Consider the following 18,635-nt stretch of genomic DNA (forward strand, 5'->3'; position numbering starts at 1 on the left):
GCTTCAGATTCTATGTCTCCCTCTCTCTCTGCCCCTCCCTCACTCATGCTCTCTCTCTCTCTCTCTCTCTCTCTCTCTCAAAAATAAACATTAAAAAAAATTTTAAAGGGAGACTTAGTTTTGAATATATTGATATTCAAAATGACAACATAAAGATTAAAACAAAAATCTGAATTATGATTACTTTTTAAAGCTTAAAACATAATGTATATATCAACTTGTTTTCAATATATTTTCTTTATCACAGACACAATGTGATCTTAAAAAAAATTATTTTATATTCAAGATCTCCATCTGTGAAATTGGAGTAATATTTACCTCACCAGCTATTGTGAACTCTAAAAATGCTGAATCTGAATTAAAAATTAACATAGGTATACATCAATTATTTTACCTTATTTAATAATTCTTTGAAATAATGTTTTTTTTTAAATAATAGATTTATTTATGTTGTTCTTCTTCAGGAGGAGCTAGAGGGGAAAAAGAAAAACAGAAGGAAGAGATTGTCACTTCTGGCTGGAAATTTTATTTTTGCATAATTTATGGTATATATAAACTTCCACTTTTAAAATTTAGTTAAATATTTAATTCTTATGGTTGTAAATTTAAATTAAAAATCTTAAAGATCACAAAATATGTTATATATCATACATATTTATATACTCAATACCATGTCGTTTTATATATTACCAGTTGTCTGGTAATTATTTATTGTCTCTCAATTCAAAACACATTTTTCATTGCCCGCTGTTGCAAATGGAGCTGAGCCCTTTGCATAAGTATTTGTTCTTTGCTAGCCTCATGTCAAGAATTTCTGCAGCCTCACAGCTTCCCTGATGCCCAGCTCCAGCAGTTTAAGTGGCTTCTCTAAAATCAGGTAAGTAGTGTTCAAGAGTATCTCCATATAAAGGAATGGAATTCCTGGTCAATGGGTTAAGTAAGGTCAAGTAGCTATCTAAAACATTCGCACAATTTACATTCTTTCCAGCAGTGTGTAAGAGTTACTATGCTATAAATACTTGCAAACACTTGATAGTGTTTAAAACTAAAGTTTTATAAATGCAGTAGATATAAGAGGTATCCCAATTTTTAAATTTGAATTTTCCAAATAATAGTTGTCAAACATGTTTTCTTATTTATTGGTCATTCTGATTTCCTCACCTGTGAATAGTCTATACATCACCTTTGCACATTTATCTATTGCATAGGTTGGCTATCTTTTTCTGTAATGGGCCAAAGAGCTTAGGATTTAAGGCCAACAGGCAATGTCCTCAACTCTAACTGTTCTTGCCAAAAGGCTGAGTCTTTTCACTCACAGGTTATACACAAGCAGGAAGCAATCTAGATTTGGCCCACAAGAAATAGTTTGCCAACTCCTGATCTATTGGGTTGTTTGTATATTATTAAAGATTCACTTATATAATTTGGGTTCTAACATTTCATCAGGAATACAGACTGCAAATATCTTATATGTTAATATCTCTCTTACTGAGATCTTAATATTCTTATCATGGATTACATTTTTTTATTATTTTGACAATTTTATATATTTGAGACTGTGGGCTTACATTTGTCCAAATTTACGTTTTTAATTATTTTAATGTATTATTTCTCTTTATCATTGTGGAGTCATCATTTTATCTTAAACAATCTTTTGTGCCCTGAGATTTATCTTATATTACTCTAGAAACACAAGTTAACTTTAGCTTAGAATTTACCTTAGGTGATTTTTCACTTTCAAATTCCCTCATACTATATTTTAGAAATATCCTTTTTAAAAGCTTATGAATGAATTTTTAATCCAATCTGAATATATTTTTCCTTAAATCTGAAATATTATAGGACTTACATTTATTGTGATTACCAGTATATTTATTTCCTCACTGACAAAATGGAGACAATAAAATATAACTAATAGTTAACTATGAGGTTAAATGAGTTAATATGTTCCACGTTTAGAAAAATACCAGTCAGATATATGTTTCAAATTTTAAAATTTACATATTATTGTTTTGGCCATCTTATTTTATAATTTTCCTTTTGTTTCCTTTTTTCTGTGATTCACCAGTTTTTAAATACTATTCTTAATATTATTTTAAAATTACTTTTCCCTCTCTATTGGTTAGAAATTATTTATCCTGCTTATATTCTTTTGGTTATTCTTATAACTTTACCAGGTATTTAACAAAGTATACAGTTAATCTTTTTCTCAAACACTATGAGAAACTTAGAACTCCTCAAATCTAACGATCCCTCTTTGTTGTATATAATACAATTATATGTCAAATTATGTCAAATCACAATTATAATAAAAAAGTCTTATAATTCCACTTTCTCTTCAAATTAGTCATTGTTATTATTTTTATAGTATTAATATGTTTTAAACTGGCACATAATTACCAGTTACTCTGATCACTATTCTTTCTTGCATATCACTCGCTCATTTTTCCATTTTTCTTCCAGAAGAAAATGCATTTTTTAAAGTTTATTTTTAGCGAGAGTGAGTGAGAGAGAGAGAGAGAAAGAAAAAGGAAGAGTGAATGAGTTCAAGTGGGAGACAGGCAGAGAGGGAAAGAGAGAGAATCCCAAGCAGGCTCCGTGCTTTCAGCACACAGGCTGAAGCATGATTTGGGGCTGAAGCCCACAAATTGTGACCTCATGACCTGAGCCAAAATGAAGAGTCTGATGCTCAATCGACTGAACCATCCGGGCACCCCAAAAGAAAATTCCATTAACGATGAATATCTGTTAGTGGTAAACTCTTTGTTTTTACTAACCTGAAATTGACTTAATCCCCATTTGTAATTAGTAGTTCAACTGGACACAAAAATTTAGACCAACAATCACTTGCTATTAATATCTTGAGATTTTATTTCAGAATACACTGTATTTCTAAAATAATTTCCTTGGTAGTCTTTTCTTTGGTTACTTTTAAAGATGTTTTTCTTTAACTTCGCGTTCTGCAATTTTAGTACTCTGTGTCTGGGTGTAGCTTGCTTTTTTATTTTGTTTGGGAACTTACTGTGTTTCCAGAATGTGAAGATACCCATCTTCGGAAATTTCTGAGGCATTTCAGATATTATCTACTGAATATTTTCCTCCATTCTCTACATTCTTGTTTTAAACTCCTAATAACATATGCTGAATATTCACATTCTATTCCACATCCTTAAATATAATTTTTTTCATCTGTCTCCCTCTTTTTAAGCTCTCCCAGTTCATAAATTATTATCAGCAGCTGTATCTAATCTAAATTTTAAATTTCAATTACTGTATTATTTTATTTATACAAATTCAACTTATTCTTTTTAATTTTTATTTAATTTTATTTTAGAGACAGAGCACTCAAGCAGGGGAGAGGGGCAAAAGAGAGAGAGATAGAGAGAGAGAGAGAGAGAATTAGGAGTGGAGCCTGACCTGGGGCTTTATTCCACGACCCTGGGATCATGACCTGAGCTGAAATCAAGAATCAGATACTCAGCTGACTGAGCCACCCAGGTGCCCTGTGAATTTATTCTAAAAAAACAAAAAACAACAAAAAACCCTCAGTATTTTGATAGTGTCTAAACCTTTCCCATATATTTCCTCTTTTTTAAATCATTTTGCTCTACATATAATTCCAGTATCCAAAGTTGTGAAGTATAACTATGCCACCTGTTACTTTGGATTACTCTTACCTAAATATTTTATAATTTTTTCTTGTGCCATCACATCCCATTCTATGAAACATTATCTGTAGGGCTAATGTTTGGCGAGTATTTGCCCCTGGAGTGCCTTGTTTGTGAGCATGCTCTTGAGAGGCTTGGCTATTCCATGGACTTGACCAATATTTAAAAAAAAATACATGTTGACTTGAAGAGGGGCACAAATAGTGAGGCAGTGAGACATTTCACTGTCCCACAAGTCACACTGTTATTGCAAAACATTTCTTTTCCACCAGTTAGGCCAGCATGGATTGGAGATTTTAGGTTTCAAGCATCTTAATGTGTATCATAATAAGAATTAGAATTCAGGGCACCTGGGTGGCTCAGTTTGGTTGGGTTTCTGAATTCAGCTCAGGTCAAGATTTCAAAGTTTGTGAGTTCAAGCCCCACATCGGGCTCTGTGCTGACAGCTCAGAGCCTGGAGCCTGCTTTGGATTCTGTGTCTCCCCCTCTTCCCTTCCCCCGCTTGCACACTGTCTTTCTCTCAAAAATAGATAAACATTAAAAAAAATTTTTTAATTAAAATTTATCAAGCACTGTTGGTGCTGGCAATAGATAGTGCTTTTTATAAGTTACTTTGTTTAGTTTTACTTGTTAAATGATTACATGAACAAATATCAGAATTTTGATACACTATGTCACCCCCATCCATCCATAGTGGACATCCATCCACTATGTCACCCCCATCCATCCATCCAAGTTGAAAATACAAAAGACTGATGCAAAAAAAAAAAGTTAATTTTAGAGGGCAATTGAAATTTTAAAAATAAATGCAAATAATACGACAGTAGAAAACCAAGGATGAGGATAGGGTGCATGTTAATGCTTTTCTCAAAATACAAACCGTGTTATTTGGAATAATGTCCCACAAATGGCTGTAAGATATACATGCATGTATTATATTGCAGTTTTGACAGTCTGTGATCGCTTTTATTAGTGTTTATCTCTTTAACTAGAATTTAACCTTCACAGAAGCAAATGTGATTTTTTTTTTCTTTTTCAACCTTTCATTAAACTCTTAGCAAGTACTGAGCATATTAGAAGGCATTAAATTAAGCAAGTATTTCTGGAATGAAGAAATAAATGAAATAAGTGAGTGAATAAACTAAACTGCATGGTTGTAATAAGTCTTTTGGTTGGAAAATGACAAAACTTATTATGAAAGACCTTTTGTTCCCAGGGAATTCAAACACAAATAATAGACATTCAGTGGTATAAAAAGAACCTTAACAAATATATTAGATCCTTGTGGGAAATCTTCTTGCAATTTACTTTGATTTTTAATTATAGCCTCCTAAAGAATGTTCACTAAATATTTTTTTAGGATAGCTTTGTATGTCTAAGCTTTATTATGTATAAGCCTTTCACTTTATTTGCTCTTTGTATTTAAATAAATCTTCCTATTTAAATAATTTAATGGCATGCCTTGAAACAACCCCTTCCCCCTGACCTCAACCTTAACACCATTATTTTAGCATTTAGCTGTCATTTCTGTGAGTCACTGATTCTGATGTAAAAATATCACAAGGGAATATAGATGCACTTTCACATTTTGATAAAAAATTATCAAATTTAATCCAATTTCTAAAAGTTACTCTTTTAAAAAAACTCCCAATGGAGCTTTTGACAGATATGAGATTTGTCAGTTCTTAGATTTGTTGTGTAGTTAAACATTATGACTAATATAATCACCCCTTTATATTATTTAACAGAAGAAACACTTGGAATTGGTTTTTTAAATGTAATTTTTAAAATACACTGAAGCACTAAGCACATGTTTATACTATTATAAATTGCTTTGAATAACCTTAGTTGCTATTTTGTTATTTCAGAAGCAAGTATGCTCAACACTTCGATAGCTGGCCAAAAATAAAATGCTGTATAACTAGTTTTCCAGCTATATGAACAACGTAGGTAGAGCAAAGTAAGAGCAAAGGGATTGGTAAAGCCAGTAGCTCGTATTCAGATAGAAATGACCCATAGTAAACGTGAGTAATTTCATTATTCACTTAACACCTCCACCCTGGCCGCAAAGGCAAGATAAGACCCGGCTACCAGGACCTTTTATCCACATATCGGCTTCTTAAAGTCTTCTGTGTTCATTTGCTTTAACCCGGATATGTTGCCACTTACAAGTTTTCTCAAGTTAAAAGCTGATTTTACGGTTTTAATTTTTTACATAAAATATTGGATGAGAAGGGGGTTATATATAATGAGATGTGCTCAGGGCCCTACAATCCTTTTGGAGTCGTTCTGCGTGGTCTCTGCACCAGGACAGGCCTGGGGTCACGCGGTGAGCCTGGGTGCAGGTTGAATACGCTGGGGGTGGGCTGAAAGGAGAGCCATGAAACCAGTTGATGTCAAAAGAAAGCTTGAAGACTAATAATAACATCTCAAAATGTATTAGATCTGTGCATTGCGTCAATTATTTCCTAAGCTAATGGCAATATGTCTTAATTTTATAACAGTAACACTAAAGACTGACAGCTAACTATTCATTGGCAACCATTTACTATGCATTGAGGGATAAAAAGCTTTAATTCATTCGCAGGCCAGCTTTTTTTTTTTTTTTCTTTTTGATATGCTCATTTTACCTAACTTTTCTTATTAAATAGAAGGTATTCCTTCAAGTTATAAATCTTTACGAGGTAAAGATTCCTGCAAGATTCCTGCAAATGCAAGTGTTCCTGCTTTCTTCCTCCCGTGCCAGATTTCACAAGTGGTATTAAAGGTTTTCCAAAAAGCAAGTTTCATTCCCATTGTCACTAAACACAACTTCCAAACATTTTGATAACTGCCCTTAGTTTTAAATGTCACACATGGCTACAGTTTACTTTTAAAAGGTAACATTTACTTGAATGAGCTTGAGTAACATTCAAGTAACATTTACTTGAATTCAAAGTAACATTGAATAAGATGTTTACATTTACTTCTGAAGAATAATAATTAGTCATTAGATGCTTTTAGAAATTTTCTCTGTGGGAGAACAAAATTTAGTATTTGAGGCTTACCCTGAAAATATATAGTAATAATAGAAACCAAATATGAGAGACTAAGAACTCTAAAAACAAAACTGGACAGCATTTGAATCTGATACTGTGATATATTAAAATTAGGCCTGGATAGCAAAAAGCCAGCCAATACAATAAGGGGACGTTTGGAGACTTTGGAAATATTATTGTCTGTTCTCGTATACTTTCAAAAAATGTTGTTTTGTGAAATTATGCTAAGTCATGACCTCATAAATAGACTAGATTAATATTCAAGTTGACTTGAAAAATAATTTAATAAAATCATAGGAAGTAGGAGCAGTTTTTTTCTGTGGATAGCCAGTGAGGATTGTATACGAGTTAGAACTTTGGCAAATAGAGAGCACAACCAATATACTGATGTAGGGGTTGAAAATAATTTACAAAATTAATTTAATAAAACGCTTGAAACAGTAGCTAACAATAATTAACAAAATGACAACAAAGCTGTTTGTACTTGCAATTAACAACATATTTAAGCCCAAACTGAATTAATATAAAAATAATATGCAACGAATTGATATCTGACATAAGGTACGTTAAAAATTAATGTTCACATTGAAGACTTGAAGTTGTGACATCTCCAAATACCTTTTCACTTTCACTTCTCAGTTTTGTTGAATGCAGCTCGTTGTGGCCTAATATGATGTCAATGGTAATACCGAAAATATTTCTTAATGTAGAACACTACATTTCCCCTATCACGCCAGATAAAATAGTTTAATATATTTACTTTAACAAAAGTCCATGGTTACTAACTCTGAGCTATAGAGCAGGTTTTGTTTCTTTCATTTCTAGCACTAATTGTGGTTCTTAAAGATATCTACAGCTGATATTTGAATTGTCATGCTGTTCCTGAAAAGAACAATATATTTATCCTGAAAGTTTTACTGTAATTCACCCCTAAAGTGTACTTTATGTGGAAAAGTTTCATCATAAAATCACTGTCCACTATTTATACATGTCCAGATCGATTCGACTACATTTCATAGAACGAGCACAGATTTTTATATCAGACAAGCTGGCTTTCAACATCTCACTTTACACTGTGACCCTGGGAATGTTACATACCTTCTATGAGCCTCCAGTCCTGAATTACAAAATGAGAACATCACCACAATCCTCAAACAGAAAAAAAAAAAAAAAAAAAAAAAAAGCTAGTGTCATGTGCCTAGCACCGGGCCAGGCATAGTGTAGACGTAAGGTGTTCATAATTTTTTCCTCCTTTTTGCTCACTCCTGATATATTTTGGCTAATTGAAGATTAGTGAAAAAATATGGAAGAAGTTTCTGGAATAAATCAGCTCCACTAGAAAGCTCATTATATTGCAGGCAATAGTGACACATTCCCAAAGTAATGTTCAATAAGAACCGAAGATTGGTTTTAAAAATGTATTTACATAGTATAATTCAAATGCAAGAAAATATTTTTCAGGGCAATGACAAAGAAAAGAAACAAGCTACACCTGTGTGTATAGTTTAATTTGTAAAAATGAAGAGAAATACCCAATTTTATTGAATGTCAAATGTTCATGGACAGGTAACAGAAACTAAGGTATTTCACGTAGTAATCTACGTCAACATCAAAACATATCAAAACAGAGTTTCTGTAAAGGAAAAAGCCATTTTTATAATGGGGTTGATAATAATTAGACGTTCCTATTAATTGTCCATGAAATCTCCTAAGAAAGGTGCTACTTCAGACAGGATTCTAAGTAGAACTTGGCACATAAATTCTAACTTTTCCATCCCCCACTACGTTTCACCTTCTTATAGCTCCGCTCACCCAGACAACCTCACATATACACACACAATATTAAAAACACGCATGGCTTTAAAGCAGAAAATTCATTTTCTACAACAAAAGCAAGACACCGTATTTATACCCGATGTTCTCAGTCACGGAAATGGGTTTTCCTCATGGAGTTGCTAATTCACATACATTATTAAGTTCAACCTTTTGAAATGTGTGTCTCTAGGAGGATCTGTTTGATCATGTGCAAGAATTCTAAGGCATTATAAGTAGTTGTTCCACAGGACAAGTGCTGCCCTTGCAATGATATACTCTTGATACGTTTGACAAGTCTTTAGTCTTCAAATGCCACCAGACAGACATAGGGAGACATTCATAGTCTACAGGTGGTTGGCTCAAAGGTCAAAAATTTTGTTTAAAAAAAAAAAAAACGTTTATGGAATAGCACCATAGAAAGTCTTTCGGAAACAAATCCTTTTTTAACTGAATCCCAAGAAGAAAGAGAGAGAGAGAGAGAAAGAGAGAGAGAGAAAGAAAGAAATCTTTCAATGACTACATGGCCTACTTACACTTCGTTTCTTTCTTTTTTTTTTTTTTTTAAATACAACATTAACCGTGACAACGTCAGCAATAACAGCTACGACAGGTTGACAACAACAGAAAAGACGATAGCAGCTCTGGTGACTTGAGAATGGACCATCCAGGCAGTCACTAGAAGAATTCTGTTCACACCTGTTGGGAGTTCTCTCATGCAGTTCTAAGACATCACAGCGCTTCTTAAGTTTGGTGTGAAAAGGCAGCACTTTCACTGAAAGAACTGAGTTTACCAATCAGATGGGCATTTTCCAGCATTTAAATAAATGATGTCTAGAGATTAATTGCAATAATGGACACTACTGACATTTCCAACTTGTCAAAATGCCAGTAAAATGAAGTGGTCACAAGATCATTTGCGTCTCAAAGAGGTGAATCTGGCCTGCAAGGAAAGTGACTAAGCTGAAGTATTCCAGTTTCCAAACATCGGACACACCCACAATTAAAGTACAAAGCACCCTCAAAAGACTCCCATTTCCCAACATCCTATACGGATCTGCATCCAAGATACAAAGCCAAAGCAATTATCCTCAGACGCAGGAAGAGGGTTTTTCTGTATATGACCTGCAAGACCATTTTATTTCTCCCAAATGTTGAAGAATTGTCAAAAAGAACACTTTGCAAGGTCACAGACCCTGAACTGAACTGCTTGCAATTGCAAGGCATCTGCATCAAGCTGTCAACAAAAGCTTGTGGAGTCTTCCTTGAAGTAACATGACGCCCTTCCGCCAGCTTTATTTCGATTTATACCATCAAGCATGGAGCTCCAATCTCCTGGTAATGCTGATCAGAGTTAGGTGAAAACTTCTCTTGTAGTACAGAGATAATTCTGGTCTTACAGTTTTCTTCTGTTCACACTTGTTATATAAAACATTTGTGCTAATATCTTCATTTAAAAAAAAATACGTCTTCTCTCCATTCTGCACATTCCTTGATGTTCTGATGGAGGTTTTGGTGTTATTTTTTGGTATGCATGGTGTCTGGATATCTAATACTTTTGTATCTTATATGAAATCCTTTCTTGTTGATTGTGTCATCAGTGTGAAAATGAATTAAAACCGCATCCCCAATGGAGTAGATTTCTTCTGGTGGCTAAAGACAAAAAGAAACACACAGGCAAATAAACAAACAGAAGGAGTCATGTTTTTCTTCATTGAGATTCATATTTGGGATTGGGGGGGGAGTGGGGTATATATGACTTAATCCTCTCAACAACCTGGAATAGTGAATACGTGTGGCTTCTTCATTCTACAGATGAGCAAACGTGAGTTTCAGAGAAGCAAATGACATGCTCAAGATCATAGTTATAGGTAGTGGTATTGCTGGGCTTGGAACAGAAGTGTGTTTTCAAGTTGGTGTGTCATTTTTTTTCTTCCCCCAAAATTTTAAGCCAAGTTCCTTTGATTTAGAAATAAATAAAGTGAGGTTCAAAGAGCACAAAGAGCTATCAAATTTGTTTCAGAAGGTGCTCTGAGGCAGAGACAGTTCCAGAATCCAAATCATCCCTCCCTTCCTGTTTCAATAATCTAAACACCAAGAATCTTTTTTGTTTCACTGCAGCTGGTATTTGGACAGGAGTTCAAGAGTATTCATGTTCAGTATTATTTAAGCAATAGACACTGATAGACAAAAAAAGAGCGGGGGCGGGGGCGCCTAATGTCTTCTGAACAAAGTAAGTCTTCAGAAGACCACTTGATATTTATCTTAAGCTTTCCTTTTTCTTATTTCTTGTGGCAACGCTCTGTGACCTGTACGCTGGCATTCTGTCCCATGCACAAGTGACACGCTGCAGTGGAACAGCATTCTGGTAGCACTGAGTCCGCACAGCACTGGTGGACCCCACCACTCAGCAGGTGTATTCTTTGAGAGGGGAATGTCAACATGGGTTGTGTGCATATTACTTTGCCTTTATGCTTTAATTTAGGAAGTTGACCCAATTGTCAAAGGTGTGTGTTTAAATGTATTGCCTTTAGATTCTTCAAGGTTGAAATATTTATTACACAAGAAGAACATGAATAAAAAAGTTAGAATGTGGACACTAACAGCAAATTAGAGCTACCAAATTCATCCCTCTTGCGTGAGATTATTGAGAAAATTCAATAGAGATAGAGAAAGAGGTGAGGGAAAAGAGGCATAGTATAATTTGTCAAGCCAATAACAATACAGTGTAACCTTTTTTTTTTTGTAAAAATATTGTCAATTTGTATATGGCACACATAACAATCACCAATCATTGAGCTTTTTTTTTTTTAATCTGGCTATGGTTTCCCGCTGCTTCTGTATTTACCCCTGATCCACAGAATCGACCAAGCCCCACCGCTGTCGAATCGAGACCATCAAAGAGCTCAACATAGTCATAGCCACAGTCAGCTTCTTCCTCCACCTCGAAAATCGGGAAGGATAACTCCAGGCGAAAGCCACGTTCTGACACTACCAGCCATTCACAGTCGACCTGTCCTGGGTAGTTGTTATCACCAAACTGAGCATGTGAGTATAGATCTCTGGGTTTCGGTTCCGCTTTCAGTCGGCCGCCACACTCTGCCCAGAAAAGAAAAAATGAAATAAATCCAGTGAGGTGTCACAAGTCCCCTTTCAAATTTGATGTAGTCTAACCCTTCTCTACTTTCTGAATTCATTTTCATCACCGGATGTGTGTCCCATAATTGTGGGGTCTGTGCAACAGGTACTGACACGGGCACTACACACAGACTGCTGGGTTGGAATACCACCTCCAACACCTACTAGCTCAGTTAACTTTATACGAGTGATGCCATTTCTCTGATCCATAGGGCAAAATGCAGGTGATAACAATATAACAACAGTAGCAATCTTAGTGGGCTTTGAGGATTTAATGAATACATGAAAATCACTTAAAACAGTGCCTACCGTCTAGTAACTCTTAATAAATATTTTTGTTGCACACGATACTGTTTTTAGTTCCAAATAACTAGTTTTAATAGAAAAAAGATCATTATCTTCATTCAAGTTTAATCTTAATTGATTAAGAACCCAGAATCCAAATGAATAAGAAAGAATGTAAAAATCAACAAAATATAAGACACCTGGGTAGCTCAGTCGGTTAAGCGTCCGACTCTTGGTTTTGGCTCCAGTCATGGTTTTGCAGTCTGTGAGTTCAAGCCCCACATCGGGCTCCCTGCTGGCAGTGAGGAGCCTGCTTGGGATTCTCTCTCCCTCTCTCTGCCTTTCCCCACCCCCCACTCTCTCTGTCTCTCTCTCTCAAAAATAAATAAGCTTTAAAAATATCAACAAAATGTATAAAATTTCTATGTGTGTGTGCATGATATAGAACTCTACATAGAATATATAGAACAGTTTGATTTGGGTAGAAATATTCACCTAACTGGGTTGGGAAAAACATACACACATCCTTAATTGCAGTTACCTTTGTAGTTCCAGAAGCTACTAAGTATATTTGTGTTTGTAATAAATAAAAAAATTTAAATGCTCTTTTCACAGCTTCTTTTTCAGAGAGATATCAATAAACTTATGGATTACCAGTTATTGCTTTTGTCATTAGAGGTAAATACACCAAATAGATAAGTATGCATAAAAATTTATAGCCAGTGTAATTTAGATATAACACTTAAAATTTTTTTTTCTCAGAAGCTTTGTAATCTCCACCCCCAAACCTCCTAATAACTAGGGCCTATATAGGTTATTATCCCTAATAACTAGGCATTATATGTATTATTATGGCAGAGGGTCGGGGGCAAAGGAGATAAAGGGATATAAACATGTCAGAAGCAAGTAGAGTTTCTTTCTATCTTTGTTTGTCAAGCACTGAGAGATCCCTGGGAAGCCACAATTTCAGTGCTAAGACCGGAAAAATCTCAGGAGAAGTGGAATAAGTTGGGAGGGGACAGACATGAAAGCCCAAGATGAAAAGATGTGGACAAGCAGGACACTGGCTATCAAACCACAACTGTGACATTGTCATGATCATGCGACCAAACCATCCTCAGCAGCACCCTGTGAGGATGGATTGCGCAATTACAAACACTTAGCTGGAGTTTTCAGGTCTGTGTACAGTTTACCCACACTGTGGCTTGGTGACTTTCAATAACAAAATATTTCTGAATCTCCAGGATGGAACCACCGTTCAGATGTGTCTAAATATATGTAGGCACAAAGACATTTAGATTCGTGTGTGTGGCTGATATCCAACTGGAGTTCCAACCACGAGAATGACTGCCCCCTAGGCTGTGCTCCATGGTGAATGTCAATGTCCCTCTATGTTCCCGGTGGCAGATGGGGCATCCTGCACAATCACTCGATATGGGTGCTACTACTGCCCGTGTAAAAAGCTGAAAGCTGGACTCATCTCTTAAATATTGTCTCTTGAGTCCTACAGACTGCGAACCTAACATCCTACCCTTCCTACCAGGGCAGGGTGCTCTTCTGAGTCCAAAAATTACGGTCCTTCCCCTGTGACAGAACCCCGCAGCCAAACTACCTGGGTCCAAATCTGGGCTCTGCCCTTCATCCGCTGTGGGACTGTATCTCACACTTCATTTCTTTTTTTTTTCTAATTTTTTTCTTAATGTTTATTTATTTTTGAGAGAGAGAGAGACAGAGCATGAACGGGAGGGGCAGAGAGAGAGGGAGACACAGAATCGGAAGCAGGTTCCAGGCTCTGAGCCATCAGCCCAGAACCCGATGCGGGGCTCGAACTCACGGACCGCAAGATCGTGACCTGAGCTGAAGTCGGACGCTTAACCAACTGAGCCACCCAGGCGCCCCTCACACTACATTTCTAAGACAAGCATCATACACAGTAGCCCCACCCCGGGGTCTAGACGAAGAGTGAATGGTTTAATATGTGTAAAATGCTTGGAAGGTAACTGGCACATAGGAAAGGCTATCTTAGTGGAAGCTACCACCATTTCTGCCGTAATTTTCCAGTGAGAACATTGAAATGCCATCATCTGTGCTGCTAGGGATCCATTCAGGTATGAAATGAAAAGCCAGAAAAAAATGAAAAAAACAATTGAAAACACTATTAATCTGCTACCATAATGGAAGACTTATATTTTTGAAGCCCGGGAAAATATTCTGTGAAAAATATTTCCAAATGTAATATGTAAGTGTATAAACCAGTGTAATCTCATTTAGAGGTTTTTTAGAATTCTACTTGTTCTCAAAGTTTGATATAATTGCCGGATTTGTTTTGGTTTCAACTTTTTAAAAAACTTTTATCCCACAGCCAGGAAGAGCTGAAGGCACAGACTGTGCGTTGGGAAGAAGGCTTTAGTTTCAGTGTGCCTGCCTTGTACAAACAAAGTAGCAAGACAAAGACCGGGATCCAGAAGATACAATTCTCTGCCAGTCCCAACTTCCAACAAAAATCAAGGAGGAAATGAACTAGTGGAACAAAATGGAAAAGGAGGGGCTCCTGGGTGGCTCAGTCAGTTGAACCTCTGGCTTCGGCTCAGGTCATGACCTCGCAGTTTGTGAGTTCAAACCCCATGTGGGGCTCTGTGCTGACGGCTCAGAGCCTGGACCCTGCTTCAGATTCTGTGTCTCCTTCTCTCTATGCCCTTCCCCGCTCAGGCTCTGTATGTGTGTGTGTGTGTCTCTCTTAAAAACAAACATTTAAAAAAATTAAACAAAATGGAAAGGGAGAGTTCATGAAACCACTCAGGCTCTGTGTGTGTGTCTCAAAAATAAACATTTAAAAAAAGTAAACAAAAATGGAAAGGGGATTTCATGAAATGTTTGTGAATCTGAAAATGACAGTGAAGGGTTATAACTGGGTTTTATTGAAAATTTCTAGAAAACGGCAATATTCAAAATAAATAAATTACATTTAAGAGTGACTAAAAATGTTTCAGAAAGTTCACCGGCTTTCGTTTATCTGTTTCAGAGCACAACTGCATTCCTATGGATCACTGCTCAAGCTAATAAATCTGGAATTAATGATCCAACAGTGAAAAAGAGACAGAGACAGAGACAGAATTTAGTCCACAGAATAAAATTTTTAAGAACAAACATTTGAATATTATATGCAGAAGAGGTGTGATTTTAATATGCCCTGAGAGAAATTCCGTACGCAGAAAATAACAACCAGAATGAGGGCAATTGCTTACGAGTGTCTTTGAGAATCCTTGTGGCAATTCTTCAAAATTTAGTTCATGTATCATTTAATATGGTCCCTATAAAGGATGTTTTTTAGGTAAATACACTCCCTGCAAATATTCTGTTCATTTACTAAGTTGGAACAATATAAAAGTAGTGTAGCATGTCAGCAATATTGTTTTTAAATCAATTGTTTGAATGTACTTTATAAGCTGCCAGAACATCTTCTACAGAATTCTGGAAAATGAAAATAAAGCTGCATAAGATAGGTGACAAGAAGGGAAGAGAAGCCTGGGGGTGACTTTCCTTTTAATTTGGAAAGACATGATTGTTTGTTTCCTGATAAAGTATTAAATTCCCAAAGAGGTCCTGTAACTTGACCTACAAATGCCTTTAGTGGACATTCTAATTTAATTGAGTTAGATCAAAATAATTTCCTTGCTAAGAAGTTTAATAATGTATTATTTTATTTTTTTTAATGTCATTGATAAATAGTATGATGTTGTATGCTACAGGAAAGAAGTCCTACCAGACGGGCCATGTTTTATTTTATTCATTTATTTTCTTAATATTTCAAGTTTTTATTTAAATTCTAGTTGGTTAATATATAGTTTATATGTGTATATATATATATATATATATATATATATATATAGTTTCAGGAGTGGAATTTAGTGATTCATCACTTACATAAATACCCAGCACTCATCACAAGTGCCCTCCTTAATGCCAATCACCCATTTTGCCCAACCCCCCACCCACCTCCCTTCCATCAACCATCAGTTCCTTTTCTGTAGTTAAGACTCTCCTATGGTTTGCCTCCCTGTCTCTGTTTTTTTTTTTTTAATGTTTATTTATTTTTGAGAGACAGAGACAGAGACAGAGAGAGAGAGACAGAGAGACAGAGCGTGAGTGGGGAAGGGGCAGAGAGAGAGGGAGACACAGAATCCAAAGCAGGGTCCAGGCTCTGACCTGTCAGCACAGAGCCCGACGCGGGGCTCACACCTGTGAACTGCAAGATCATGACCTAAGCCTAAGTTGGATACTTAACCGACCAGGCCACCCAGGCGCCCCAGATTGACCATGTTTTAAAATATTATTTTCTCTTCACATTTCCCCCTTTTTCTATATGATAGCCATATCCTCTGAGAGAATACACAGGAGATATATCTATATATCTATATATCTATATAGATATATAGATATGCTTTTTTTTTTACCAGAGGATTTGTTTCCTTTCATAAGTTTATTTAAGGGTAGTGGAATACCATTTGTTACCTGATTAAAATATATTTAGGCTTAGAATTTGGACACTATCAGAGAATAAAAAGGACTCTTCCCAATAAAGTCTATTACTCGTGGATTTTTTTTACATAGCATTACTTGTGAGAAAAAGTAGCCATAAAACCATATTAGAGCAATATTTCTAATCAGCTGGCTTCAAAATTCATGCTATTACAAACTTGTGGACAAAACTCAAATCTTATACAGAAACATATATAAATTTACTCAAGCAAATTAAAGGGTGTATTTCAGGGCCCATCAATAAGAGTTACAGATATTCTAGAAGCAGTTCAATAATGAATAAGAGTTTTATACATGTAGAAAAAATTGACTGATGTAGTACTGGACTTGGCTGTCTTGTCAGTAGAAATTGACTGAAAAATCCTAAGTACAGAAACATCTGAAAATCAGAAGTTTAACTTGCCAGACTGTAAGCTGTCAACAGGCAGGGATTCCTTCGATTTCCTTATCAACTCCCACAAATTGCTAAATTTTTTGCTATAAATTACCAATACCTTACAGTCTATCCAAAGCTGGTGTCAAATAAATATGTGATGAAAGACTATGGGATAAATTAACTTATTAAAGAGAAAGCTTTAGGAGACATAAATAGGAGGCAGCACCTCAGAGGATTTCAACATGTATGGCTCCTAGAAAGTAACAGTATAAAACAAATCTACCCAGAAAAGATGCCTGGTTAAGTGAGAGCAAAAATTTATGCATCAAGAAAAAAAAAAAACACAGATAATATGAAAAATTTTGATAACAGCAAATGAGCCCGAGTTAAGAAGCCAGGATTCTAATACCAACTACTATTTTTTTGTTCTACTTCAGGCATTTAAGTTTTTATTCAGAATCCTTAACTGTGAGATGACAGGGCCGGATTAAAAGATATCCAGGGTCCGTTTTCACCTAATGAAAATAGGACTCACGTTGCTCAATTGGGTATTTGAATGAATGTGAACAGAACAGGGCAATAAAATAGGCCTAGCCGGTTACATACTTTAAACAGAGGGTTTTTTAAAACTTACATAAGGAAAAATTCAATCTCTACCATTGCTTCAATAACAGACCAGTTTGGTATCCTTTTTCTTCCTAATCTGAAACTTTTACGTTAAGAGAAAATATACTGTGGTGGAAAGTATGTGAGCTTTGGAGATAGGTAGTGTAAAGATTAAATTCAGGCTTTGACATAATTTTAGAAATCTCTACAAAATAATTAATCAATTTCTTTATCTGAAAAATGAGAATTTGGAGGATTAATTAATTTTTAGAGATTTCTAAAACTTCTTTATCTGAAAAATGAGGATAATAATACATCGTATAGTCTTTTGAGGATTCAGTATACGTAAAGTGTATATATTAAGTACATGTGTGTGCCTAAATGCCAAATGCATGCTATATAGACCATCAGATCTCAATATGTGATCTCATTGAGAAATTAGATCCTAACAATGGGTTCTTAAGGGTAATATAAACACTGCAAATAGGGTTCATGAGCAGAGGCCATGCAAAATTAACAAGTTGTGGAATTTTACAGCTATAAGAAACCTTAAATAGTAGTTTACAGATAAAGAAACAGATCCAAAGAAACGATCCTTTCCAACGTTCCCAGCTAGGTAATGGCATCATTAGACCTAAACCCCAAATGTATCAACATACCAGAACATGATATAAGTCTTAATCCTTTTACTTACCAAAGGTAAGAAAAGATAGTATGAGATACTATAAAAGTAAGTTTTTACTAACGTAAGAAAGAGGAATTCATAGACAGGAAAATTAAAAATATGATATAGTCAGATATTTCAAGAACTTTGACAGCATATTTTTATACTGCTTTCTTGGAACTTATGATACCCAGGGTATTAAAGTATGCATATATATGCCATAAACTCTGTGCTATCAGAAAAGTATTGATGAAGTAATGGGATTCCAATCATTCCACCCCTTCAATGCATAACAAGTTATCAGGAAAATATTTAAAGAGTACATGTCAAATGGGTGGAAAATCAGTACAAAATGTCTATAGTCCATGAAAAATTTTTCTCAAACATAATATATATAATATATATAAATATAAATATATAAATAATTTTAAATATAAATATTTATACTAATCCTGAGAAACAATTAATTTGAATTATCAATGAGTCCAACAATTCCTAGTATGATCAAT

The 18,635-nt window shown here is 35.2% G+C and overlaps 1 protein-coding gene across 1 annotated transcript in view; it reads right to left on the bottom strand.

The window, feature by feature from the left end:
* Positions 1–6,698: 6,698 nt before the first annotated feature.
* The window catches only part of TLL1 (tolloid like 1), a 213,543-nt gene continuing 201,606 nt past the window's right edge, over positions 6,699–18,635 (bottom strand). The window contains exons 20-21 of the mRNA XM_047857627.1: positions 11,367–11,617; positions 6,699–10,171 (exon numbers count right to left, since the gene is read on the bottom strand). Of these exons, the coding sequence (XP_047713583.1) occupies positions 10,037–10,171; positions 11,367–11,617 (386 nt within the window). The 3' untranslated portion in view covers positions 6,699–10,036. The remainder of the gene's footprint in view (positions 10,172–11,366; positions 11,618–18,635) is intronic.

The sequence above is a fragment of the Prionailurus viverrinus genome, chromosome B1 (genome assembly GCF_022837055.1).
Source record: "Prionailurus viverrinus isolate Anna chromosome B1, UM_Priviv_1.0, whole genome shotgun sequence".
NCBI lineage: Eukaryota > Metazoa > Chordata > Mammalia > Carnivora > Felidae > Prionailurus > Prionailurus viverrinus.